A 12695-nucleotide genomic window follows, 5' to 3' on the forward strand; every position below is an offset into this window, starting at 1 on the left:
TCTGGAGGATGCAGTACTGAACCCCTGTTAATTGTTTTGGACTTACATGAAACCTTTCCGTTTTTGAAGCCTAATCTGTAAGAAGAGGAGCTCCAGTGTAGTTCCACTTCTTTTTTGTTTCTGCTTTTTTCACTTAAACAGTGCATTCTGGAAATTGTTCTATGTCTTTCTTTTTCTTTAACAATTCCAGAGTGTTCCATCATATGGATGTACCATAATTTAACTAGTACATGATTGAGTTCTCAATATTACAGTAAGTGTGTGGAGTCAATGTTCACTTTATTTCTGATTATAAAGTATAATATGGATCTTATAATTCCCAATCACCTATTGAATTAAGGCTCTAAGTAAAGGATGGTAAATAAGTGTCATGCAGACATCTGTAACCATTTCTAGGTCCGTTTACTTTCATATCTGCACACTTACTAGTTAAGTTGTGGTCAGCCTTAGAATTTTTCTGAATTTTGCACTCGAGGCAGCCACTGTCAATCAGTTGGAGTTACTGTTCCAGATGAAATCCATTTGTTAATAGTCTATGCTTTTTAGCTTTATTATAACTCCTTACTACTGATTCAGTGTTCGGGACTGGCAGGTTATTTCTGGGGAGCCTCAAAAACCACCCAGGTCTCTCCATGTCTTTCACAACCCTTCAAGTTGTTCTGGATTTACTTCAATATCTTATTCTTTCATTAACCTTAAGGTGTGCTTAAACTTCCAATCCATATTCCCATCTGAACTGGTATATTTTAAGTTATTACATTTCAAAAAGCTAACTGCAGTATGACACCACACAGAATATTTGGTGTCTTTATGTTATTAGGGAATTTTTCTGCAGTGAAAATGTACCTAAACATAATAAAGTATTTGAGACAAAACATTTGATGAAGCATTGTTATGGTTGAAAGTTAAACTAGTTTAGGGGAGCCCTTGTTTATTGGTGCAATCAATAGTTTTGAAAAACGTATAAGGGGAATCTAGGCCTTTGCAAAATCAGGAAGAAATCACGCTTTCTAATGTATATGAATTAGCACTTAGAGTTCAGTAAAATTAACATTTTGTTGCAGTAGAGCTCCCTATTCATTTTTTTGCTTCTGATGCACTAATACTAGGTACATCCCGTTAACATGTTGCCAGAATTTTTTATCATTTGCTACATATCATTCATTGCTTTTTTATTTTTATTTTTTTTATTTTTTTTGTAGTAAGGTTTCATGAAAAATCGTAAGGTGTACCAGAGTGGAAGGGTTCTGTTAGTTTTTGCTTGCATCTATATATGACTCCCAAAAAACCTTTGTAGGAATAAACTTAAAAATTACCGACTTTTTTATCTCCAGCTTTAAGTGAACTTAACTACTTTTTTAAGCCCAAACTTTGAGTGAAGTTAACTTTTAAGAGGATGTGGCAAATTTACCTGTACTTCAGAGCAGTGATCCTCAAACCTCAGCATGCATAAGAATCACCTGAAGGGTTTGTTACAACACAGGTTGCTGCTGGTCTCCACTCCCAGAATTACCGACTTAGCGTGTCTGAGATAAAGCTAAGAATTTCTCTTTTAACAAGCTCCCAAATCATGCTGATGCTGGTAGAGGGACCACACTTCTGAACCACTGCTTTAGAAGAACATCCTTCAGCCCACTGAGATTATTACATAACCCATTTTCAGAAGCACAGATTTGTGATTTTTCCCTCTATCTCCTTTGTGTGCTTCTGTAGACTCTCACCTGCATTGGTTGGTAGCTTGCAAGGATAGAAGTGAGGTGATGGTTTGGGAGACAGGAAGTGAGGAAAAAATGCCATATTTCATTAAGCAAGAAGGGGCATTTCCTAATACTAAGACTAGCGGACAGACTGAATAATTCCACTCTTGCCATTGCAGGGCAATATAATTATTGCTATAGAAGTGTTAAGTCTGTCAATTGTATGTTTAAACATTGTGGGTATTCACAATTTAGAATTTTTCTTTTGTCTTAAATTATCTTGTATAATTTAGCTTGTCTTTGGTGTTAGAATTAAGCATGCGTGTTTTAAATCTTACCCTTTTCTTTTTTTATAAACATATATTTTTATCCCCAGGGGTACAGGTCTGTGAATCACCAGGTTTACACACTTCACAGCACTCACCAAAGCACATACCCTCCCCAATGTCCATAATCCCACAATCTTATCCTTTTTTAATGTAGAAAATCTCAGATTGATAATTAGCTTTATAACCCTGAGTTACCTTCTCATGAAATTTAACTTCTGTTCTCTCAAAGAGTCTATTAGAAAAATATTACCAAAAAAAAAGACAGTTTACTGGTAGTCTGTTTAAAGGTAGGTGTGGGTGTGTGCGTGTGTGGGTGTGTGTGCACAAGTGCACAATTTTCTTAAGGATTTATTGAAAATACCGTGACTGCCCTCATTGTATTATTTCCTTGGTTCTTTGTAAGAAGGTAATCAGGACTTGGGGAACTAAGATTTCTATCAATAAAGTATTTCTCAGTTCAAATTTGGATTAACAAGATTGTTTTATATTAAATAACATGACTAATTTTTTGTTGCTAAACTTGTTTATTGCCAGATAAACAGTGATTACCATTCAACATACTGAATAATAGCCATTTTTTTTTCATATGTGCTCTTAGTACACTCAGAGGAAGCCTTGTTTTTATTGGCAACCTGTTATTACCGCTCAGGAAAGGCATATAAAGCATATAGACTCTTGAAAGGACACAGTTGTACTACACCGCAGTGTAAATACCTGCTTGCAAAATGTTGTGTTGATCTCAGCAAGTAAGTTTTTAAATCTTTTCTATCTAATTTTGTTTACTTACACTGTAGATTTTGGATAAAATCCTTTTGATAGATTAAACTCTGACTCCCTTTCTCCTCTTTTTTGGTAGTAAAGATTTGTCTATTTCAGTAACTTAAAATGTTTATACTCTTGACTGTGGCATTATCATTTTTGTTACGGAGAGATTTCATTGTTATGGTAATAAATAATAGAACTCAACTCTGGAGAAATTTAAGTTATAACTAATTCCTGTCATTTTCTAAAATTATCTGAAGTGTTAATTTCCATTCCTTTGCTTTTAATTGGAATAAGCCTGAAAATCTCCTTACCTGTTCACCTGAAATTAACGCTTCATTGTGTCTGGGGTAGTTGCATAATTATTTGCCTTTTTAGATCATTCTATTTGGGAACCACTGCTCTTGCCTCTTTGAAGCAAGGGGGCAGATTCAGGAGAACACTTCATTTGAACATTACAATTAAGTCAGCTGTCCCTGTTCTGAATCTGGAGGCAGCTATAGATATAGGTAGTTATCTTCTTTTAAACTCTTTTCTGTTCTGGAAGAGTTGGAATAATGCTAAAAGTGACTAAATAGATAACTGTAAAAGCCTATATGTGAATTTAGTTTGTAAGTTTATAGTGGGGGACACAACTAAGCCTCATGAAGTCTCCATAGACTAATAATAATTTGTCTACTGTCTTACTGATGACTTTTGAATTAAAGCTAGCTAAACTATTTATAAAATTTCTGAAGCACTTGTTATTGAATTATTTTTACTTCAAAGATTCTAATATTAAATTCTTAAAAATTTATTTAACTTGCAGTTTCTTAAGCCAGTTCTTACCTTAGACATTTTTATTCCATTTACAAGAATTCATGGTTTCTTAAAAGCCCCACTGACAATAAAAGAACTATAGATATCATTTATGTTTAGGATATGCTATGCAAACTTACTTGAGAGTTTTCCCCATGATGTTTGGAAAAAACTTTAAAACAGAAACAATTACAAACTCTAATGTGCTAAAAATAAATAGTGAAGTCAGGTCTTTTTTTTTTTTTCCTTTGGGGAACACTTAGGATTTTCTATATCAAGAAAACATAATTGACAAAAAGAGATGACGTGCTATTCAGGTTTCTTTTGTAAACCTAAAAGTGACTGAGACCATTAAGTATTCAGTTTTTAGTTAAGATCTGTTGGTCTTGTTTAATTTGCTTGCTGATTCCTATTTCAAGGAATTATAGAACTAAAAAGGATCACTACATCTGTTAGTGAAGAACCGTTCACATTTTCCCCCAGTATAATGGCCTTCCATTTCTTTTGACATGAGTAATGTGTATGTTGCTCAGACTACATTTGTACATACAGAAACTAAATTTAACAGTTTCTGTTTTTAAAGGCAAGACTGGAATTTTAAGATCATAAATTCCCAGTCTTCCAAATGATTCTAAACACGTGGTTATTGCTGTTCTAAAGGTTCCATGGACTTCTTACTTTATCTATCTCCATATAAGGAATTACATTGGTAGTGAAGAATGTCTTTACACACAGTACTTTTTATACTGACTTTTGTTAATCTGTAAATTTGTGTTTTAAAGGCTTGCAGAAGGGGAACAGATCTTATCTGGTGGAGTGTTTAATAAGCAGAAAAGCCATGATGATATTGTTACTGAGTTTGGTGATTCAGCTTGCTTTACTCTTTCTTTGTTGGGACACGTATATTGGTAAGTATGAATGATTCAAGTTACCAGAAGATACTTTTTCCAGTGCTAGAAGTCTTTGTGACTTAGAAAAAACTTACATTATCTATGTTTATCAGATAGCACTTGGCTGAAGAGTACACACAGTCTTCTAGTTCTATGACCTTGTTAATAAACCTATAACATAATAGGGATGTTGATCCCATTTTTGAATATCCACCTTGCCTTAATAATAGTAGCTACAGCAACACTACCTAATAATTGAGTGCACATTATGGGGGTTTTTTACCTTGGGTGAGGAGAATATCTTCACCTTGGGTGAAGAAAAAGAAATGAGTGAAGTTCTTTCTCTAGTATTAAATATCACTTTTGCTCCTTAGAACAAGGCTTGAAGGCAAACTTCAGTAATAAAGAATAGTAATTTCCATCTGGTTTGCCATACTAATCTTGAGGCATGTCATAGGAAACTTCCTACAATGATAGTTGAAATAATAGTGATTTGCAAAGAATTTTAAATGTATTTAAAATTTCTTTACATTTATTTAAATTTAGTCTTTTGAAAGCAAGTGAGAATGAATTAAAAGTCATCACTATAATAATACTGTTCGCACTGATTTTTATTCTGAAATATTCTGAGTTGGGGAGTAGAGGGTGGAGATATAATTAGATAACAGGAATTGTTCAACTGCCCATGGGAGTGCATCATCACATGTATAAGTGTCACCTGTTACATATTGTAGAAGAAATGGTTGAGAATTGCTTGTCTAAAGAGTTAGGAAAGCATCTGTTTTAAGATAAATTGAGGCTAGTTTGAATAGTAGTTTTTTAAAAACCTTGAAAATGTCTTTTTGAACAGAATAAATTATTTGGCTGAATTTGGGGGCTCATTTTCAGATGACACCACTCTTTTGAGAACAGGAGTAAGTAAAGATATAATATCAATATCTTCATTTATCTTAGTAAAAGGACTTGGCGTAATGAATTTTAGTTCATGCAACTATGATTATTCTTGTCATTTCTTCAAAATATTTTGAGGTCTATCCTCCATTTATGGCTAGACACAGTACTTGACACTGGAATGTAAAGATAAGTAACTCACAGTCCTTGCCCTCAAAGGTTTATAATAGAGAAGCTGTAAACAAAGTTTGTAAGTTTTTATCACAATAAAAATGCCATGTTAAACCTTGAGCAGTATTTTGTCTGAAGGAGGAAGTAATGAGTTCTACTTGGTTAAGAAGGAAGGGTAAGATGGTAAGTAGGAAAGATTTGGTAGAAACAGTTTGTTTCTTGAATTCTCCATAATAAGAAAATTAGAAATTAGGAAACTAATTTGAATGTGGGTGAAGTATTTGAATGGACATTTCACCAAGGAGGATATACAGATGGTAAGTAATCACATGAAAAAATGTGCCAAATCATTAGCTGTTGAGGAAAGGCAGATAAAAAACACCATTAGAAACCACTACACACCTGTTAGAATGGTTAAAATAAGAATTGACAATACCAAGTGCTGGTGAGGATGCAGAGCAACAGAATTTCTCATAAAACGTAGATATGATAGAATTATAATGATAGAGACAGATCAGTAGTTGTCAGATCAGAAGGTAGTTTTGAAGCAAGAATATGGCTGTGCAGAGGCAGGTGTGGAGTTTCTCTGGGCTGTTGGGACAGTTCTGTATTCTGATCGTGGTGGTGGTTACACAAATCTTTATATGCGATAAAATTCCATAAAACTATTCATAAACAAATGCGTGCACGTAAGAACTGCTAAAATCCAAATAAAGTCTGTGGTTTAGTTTATGCTGTTGTTAATTTCCCAGTTTTGGTAACTGTGCTATTGTTATGTCCAGTGTTGTCATTGAGGGACCTGGGTGTAGGGTACATAAAAACTCTGTGTTATTTTTGTAACTTGGATATGAGTCTAACATTATTTCAAAATAAAGTTTAATGAAACAAAATGAAATGTTTAAATCACAAAAATACTATATGTGTTTTACTAATTATTTTTAAGCAAGATTATTAAAAGTTTTGAAGGTACAGTTGAATCAGGCCCTAACCACAAAGAAGGGTTCCCCCCACCCTTGTTTAAAGAATAAGGATGGGTTCCTTTTATTCATCATATATATTAAAAGATTTAATATCCAGTGGGGGAAAATTCTGTTCAAAAAAGTGGCTTTTCATTTCAGCCATTATATGTCTTATGACCAAAATTGGATACAGTAATCTAGATACATACCTGTTGTTGTTTTGTAGCTATAGCTTGTTAGGATATCTTTTTTATCTCTTTATTGGTCTTTTTGTCTACAATAGCTCGTGGGACTTCTATGTTTAGGACACAGTAATAAGTCTGATTCTTAGATTAACTGGTTTCTTCCCAGTACCATCTAAATAATCTTTTACCTCAATTCTTTGAGAAACTTTTCATTAAGAGTTGCCACCTTGGGGCACCTGGCTGGCTTAGTCAGTAGATCATGCAACTCTTGATCTCAGAGTTGTGAGTTCAAGCCCCATTTTGGGTGTAGAGATTACTTAAAAATAAAATCTTTAAAAAAAAAACAAACAAAAAAAGCCACTACCTCTACTTCATTAGAAGATCTGATCATTTAAAACATTTAAGTCGCTTTCAAAATTACAAATGAGATATTACATTAAAAACTAAGAATAGGACAGATATTTGGATATTGTTCATCTCTCCTCAGTAATTCTAGTATCTGACAGGAAATTAAAAGCAATTATAATATTCAAGAATCAATGATAGTTTATTAGGCTAGCACTCCTTTCAATTCATGTTCTGTGCTTGCTTTCACTGGCCTTTTGATTTGAACTGCCTTAAATAATAGAGATTGGAGAATGGTAAGAAGGGGAAATTGGTAATTTAGGGAAGCGTCAAGAAGAGTACTTGCAGAACTTAGATATGTATTACGTATATGTATGTAATATATATATGAGTACCTAATTTTTTTGTACGACAAATTTCTTTATAATGTTTTGGGTTGTATAGCTTGTCTAATCTATTTGTTTGTCTTTACAGCAAGACAGATCGGCTTGCCAAAGGATCAGAATGTTACCAAAAGAGCCTTAGTTTAAATCCTTTCCTCTGGTCCCCCTTTGAATCATTATGTGAAATAGGTAGGTTTGTAGAGGTAGCTAGGGGAGGGTTCCCCTACTTACTCTTTTTTTTCTCCTTCTCAGTTTTTGGAAAGTGATACAAATTATTCACAAGAAAAATATTTTTCAAAGCTAAAAGCTGTTAAAATTGAGAATAAGAAATAAGGTAATAGAATATGTTTAAGGAATGATTTGGCCTTGTGTCCTCTAGAATGAGTCATATTGTGACTATGAGTATACCACTAGCTTTCTAGTTAAGGACAGAAATTAATAGAATGCCTGGAGCAGAAACTGTTAATGTAAATAAGACCTGGACAGTATGGGGAAAGAGTGCCTTAGTATATTGTGCTCTAGGACGCATCAACGATCATTTTAAAAGCATTGTGTATGTATACACGAAAGTGCTTGAAACTTTACTGTCTATCAGGTTTCAGCTCTTGACCATCACTCCTTACTTTGAGTAAAATGAGATCTACTTGCTTTCTGCTTTAAAAGAAACACAGAAGTCTGCATTTTTCAGTGATTTATTATATTTAAAAATCAGTGCTTTTTTAGTTCCATTTAATTTCTAAATTTATAGCTTTATCTGAGGGGTAAATTTTTATAATAAATTGATAGATGGACTTTGGGGAGGTAAATTTGATTAGCTGAAACAGGAGAACTTAAAACACTGGATAAGGCCTTATTTCCACTAATTTATGCATTCTTGAAAAAAGATATTAATCCCAATTTCCTCAGAGGCATGTATTTTTTTTCCCTTCACAGGTGAAAAGCCAGATCCTGACCAAACGTTTAAATTAACATCTTTACAGAACTTTAGCAACTGTCTGCCCAGCTCGTGTACAACACTAGTATCTAATCATAGTCTATCTCACAGACAGCCTGAGACCGTTCTTACGGAAACACCCCAGGACACCATTGTAAGTGTGTCATATGCTGGTGTTCAAATATTATGAAAACAGGAAAGAGTGAACTAAATAATGTATCATAAATGACATGGTAGAAATTTTCTGTTTCAGGAATTAAACAGACTGAATTTAGAATCTTCCAATTCAAAGTACTCCTTGAATACAGATTCCTCAGTGTCTTATATTGATTCAGCTGTAATTTCACCAGATACTGTCCCTCTTGGAACAGGAACTTCCATATTATCTAAACAGGTTCAAAATAAACCAAAAACTGGTCGAAGCTTATTAGGAGGACCAGCTGCTCTTAGCCCATTAACCCCAAGGTAAGACAGACAAATCATGCTTTAAAATGTGCTATAATATTAAATGATCTGTAATAATTCATATTATTAATATTAATTAATATGAACAGCAACTTCTAAATCATTATGGAAATAGAAGCATTTAGTAAGTCGGTAATGGGCCTATTCTATTTTCAGAAAATGGAGTAAAAGAAATATAATACCTGTGATAAAAATTTAATATTAACTATTAAAGAAAAATGTAAAACTCTTAAATATGCCTTCTTCAACTAGTATATGTGTTAAAAGATACTGTCCTTTTGGCTGTATGTCGGTGAATATCCGCGAACCTTTTGAAATGTTGGAATGCTTATATAATCAGAGTGACAGCAGTGACTATTGTTAAAGGAGTTTTCCAAACCATGAAAGAAGGATTGACACCTATCAATAGGAAATACTTTGTCAAAATTATTAGAAATATATATATATGTATAAATACAGGAACCCAGCCCAGAGAATACCTATCCAAAAGTGTCAAAATAAAAGATTCTGTGCTAGAACAGATGCTATGAATTGGGTCCCAGGGCCAGAGAGTTACTAAAACATCATGGCCATGAGATGACAACTCCCTGAATCCACAGATGGATCCAGTGGTCTCTAGAGATAGTCTCTCTGTAACAGTGGCTAAATCCTGTAAATTCCAAGAATTTGAAATAATTTGATCATTTGGATCTTTGCTTTTACAAAGCCATTCTTCTTTATTTCCAGTAAATCTCCTGATATCAGTAGTTGTTGCTCAATTTAATTCCTTGTTTGATTTTTTTTTTTAATTTAGTTATGGTGGGTGGAAAAGTCTACATTCACAGCTTATTTTAAATCTGCCCCTCAGATCCTCACTGCCCCCAAGACTGATTTGCCATTCTCTTCCTTTTAGACCTTCTAATTTAAGTATACTGCTGCTTTATATATGCCTTGATGACTTTTTGACACCTTGATTTCAACCTCTTCTCAGTTTTGGGATTTTGCCATTAGAAACCCCAAGTCCTGGAGATGGATCCTATTTACAAAACTACACTAATACATCTTCTGTAATTGACGTGCCATCTACTGGAGCCCCTTCAAAAAAGGTATTTCCCATGTAAAATTCAGTTTTGATGTTTGTAAAAGAAATTTATTTAAAATTCCAATCTGTTAAAGGCAATTTCAGAGAGAATCTAATTTTATATAATGACCATTGCCTTAGAGTTGTTGATCTAAATGTAAAAGAAGGTCATCATTGTCATAAGCTGCTGGTCATAGTAGGAGACGTAAAGGTGGTTGCTCTTTGGCCATGTAAAATTGTAACTCACAAGTATAGCTGATTTTAGCCTGTAGCCAAATAAACATTCAGATTTTTACTTTTGAATTCCCCTTTTTTAAGTGAAATTAGGTTGGTTTCTATCACTTTGAATATAAATAGCAAAAATTATACCTGCCATTTTTTTACTTGTCTCCACCGACTGTATTTGTCTTTTAAGTGTACTAATTAACATGAAAAAAACATTGACTTGCATAAAGCCAGCTATTTCTGATAATAAAGTTTTTTTTTTATGGCAGATTCTTATAGATGCATAGTAACCTTATAGTAAATGTGTAGTAAAATAAAAAATATTTGACAGTATCCTTATAATAAATACTGCAGCAAGTCTTGAGACTTTTTAAATAATGTACTTTTTTATAGGTCTATGGCATTAGAGGTCAAAGTGCCATTTGCTTCAAATAGTTCTGTGGTAAAGGGTTACCTTCTGTGGAAATAAGTTAAGTTGTATATTTAAAATGCATATTGCCATCCTTAATAGGTGTTTAAGAAATGGAAGCTAAGTAAGTCATACTGGTAAATGACTGATATAAACCCTTAACCCTCCTAGAGATGTTTTGTTCTTGTTCTTTTTACTCCAAAAATTCCTTAGAGTCTGTGAAGCTTTGTTTCTATAATAGCTTCTTAATGAGTAATAATAGAAACTCTGAGACTAGGAAAAAAGGGGGGGTGCTGCAAAGTACTTGATGTGTGGATTACTTTAAATCCTGTTTATAGGAGTTGGCAGCTACCTGAAGTATAATTGTAGTAAAATCAGTTTATTACAATTACAAGAAGGCATAGTAGGATACTATTCAACATGGCAGGTGAAGTAAGCCAAAACAAGGCAAGCCATAGCAATCAAGGACAGGTTAGTCAGTGCTGGGTAGGTGATTTCAGTGCCCAAACAACAAAGCCACTTGCTTTCTCCTCCTCTTCTGCTCCTGTTCTCTACTTCCCCTGCTATAATACATTCATAGGAAAGTTCTACTTGTAGGTCTGCTGTCGTATCAACTAAAAATATCAAACTGAGTATTGTGTACAGTACACAGATCTTGGTTAAATAAGGAAGGGCCAGAAATGACTTTAAATTTTGTCCCTTGGGTGAATGTAGAGGTTCCATCTTGGGGAAGAGGAAAAGGAAGGATTATAAAGTTTTATTTTGAGGTGGTGGTAAATTAGATAAAACTATTTCATGGATAGTCATAGGGGAGAGAATATGGCCTGGTGATAGAAATAATAAGGTTGTCAAAGTAGCCAGGCTGACCTAGGAAAAGAGAGTAGCAAAAGAACACAGAGCATACTTAATTTAAAACAGTGGCAGGAAGAAGATCCTGCAGATAAAGTCCTAGGACAAATAATCAAGATACCATACTATTTTGGAAGTTATATACAGTTTCAAAAAGGAGGACATGATCATTCATATTGAATACAGGAAAGGCCAAAATAAGGCTTTCATATCTGATGAGAAAGTTATTATTATTAATTATCATTATAAAGTTTGAGAATTATGTACAGTGAGTGTCAAAGTAATAAGTTTTGAAGAAAATTATCTGGTATTGAAAAAAACAAAAATAACCATTGATACAACAGTCACAGATCATTTTATAAAGAAGCCAAGTGATGGAAATGAATAGAAGTAAGTTGATAAATTAGAGAGGGCCAGGAGGTCTTTTTACTCCTCCACGGGAACAGAGAGCAGTTAATGGGAAATTGAACACACTACAAAGAAGTGTTAATTCCAAGAGCAGAATGCTTGGAATATGGAAAATAATCGGGTAGATTTTAAAAATGTATTCCTCTGAACTACTATAGAATATCTTCTAAGTGTCAAAGAAGGGATGTTAAATCTTACTTATTATTATTTTTATATTAGATCATAAATCTGAGTTAGATTATAAATCTAAAGAGTAGTAGCTGTCTTAAAATTCTTGTAACACTTAGCCCCACCTGGAAAATGTGTAATAATGGCCTTTTTAGGAATTTTTAGGAAGTTTGAGCCTTTCCTTAAAAACTAAATTAAAGGGCACCTGGGTGGCTCAGTGGGTTAAGCCACTGCCTTCGGCTCAGGTCATGATCTCGGGGTCCTGGGATCGAGTCCCGCGTCGGGCTGTCTGCTCAGCGGGGAGCCTGCTTCCTTCTCTCTCTCTCTGCCTGCCTCTCAGTGTACTTGTGGTTTTTCTCTGTCAAATAAATAAATAAAATCTTTAAAAAAAAAAACTAAATTAAAAAATGGAAGGCTAGTATAAAGATAAAAATACTGAAGTTAAGCGGGCACCTGGGTGGCTCAGTTGGTTAAGTATCTGTCTTCAGCTCAGGTCATAAGCCCAGGGTCCTAGGATAGAGTCCCACATCAGGCTCCCTGCTTAGCAGGGGTCTGCACCTCCCTCACCCTCTCCCTCTGCCACTTCTCCAGCTTGTGCTCTCTCTCACTAACTGTCTCTCAAATAAATAAATCTTAAAAAAAAATACTGAAGTTAAAAGAATGAAATAGTTTGATGTTGATCCTAACATATTAATTAACATTAATAATAACAATAATTTGTGTTTACAGATAACAAGTATGTATTATGAAATCTTGCATTGAGAAAA

General features: G+C 34.0%; 1 protein-coding gene across 5 annotated transcripts in view; it reads left to right on the top strand.

Annotated features, from left to right (window-relative positions):
* Nucleotides 1–12695, top strand: part of CDC27 (cell division cycle 27) — a 71164-nt gene that overhangs the window by 22225 nt on the left and 36244 nt on the right. For all 5 annotated transcript variants that reach the window (XM_059380783.1, XM_059380784.1, XM_059380786.1 and 2 more), the window contains exons 3-8: nucleotides 2625–2772; nucleotides 4369–4494; nucleotides 7502–7599; nucleotides 8344–8498; nucleotides 8598–8809; nucleotides 9780–9894. In XM_059380783.1, coding sequence (XP_059236766.1) covers nucleotides 2625–2772; nucleotides 4369–4494; nucleotides 7502–7599; nucleotides 8344–8498; nucleotides 8598–8809; nucleotides 9780–9894 — 854 coding nt within the window. The remainder of the gene's footprint in view (nucleotides 1–2624; nucleotides 2773–4368; nucleotides 4495–7501; nucleotides 7600–8343; nucleotides 8499–8597; nucleotides 8810–9779; nucleotides 9895–12695) is intronic.

This window comes from Mustela nigripes, chromosome 16, assembly GCF_022355385.1.
Source record: "Mustela nigripes isolate SB6536 chromosome 16, MUSNIG.SB6536, whole genome shotgun sequence".
Classification (NCBI taxonomy): Eukaryota; Metazoa; Chordata; class Mammalia; order Carnivora; family Mustelidae; genus Mustela; species Mustela nigripes.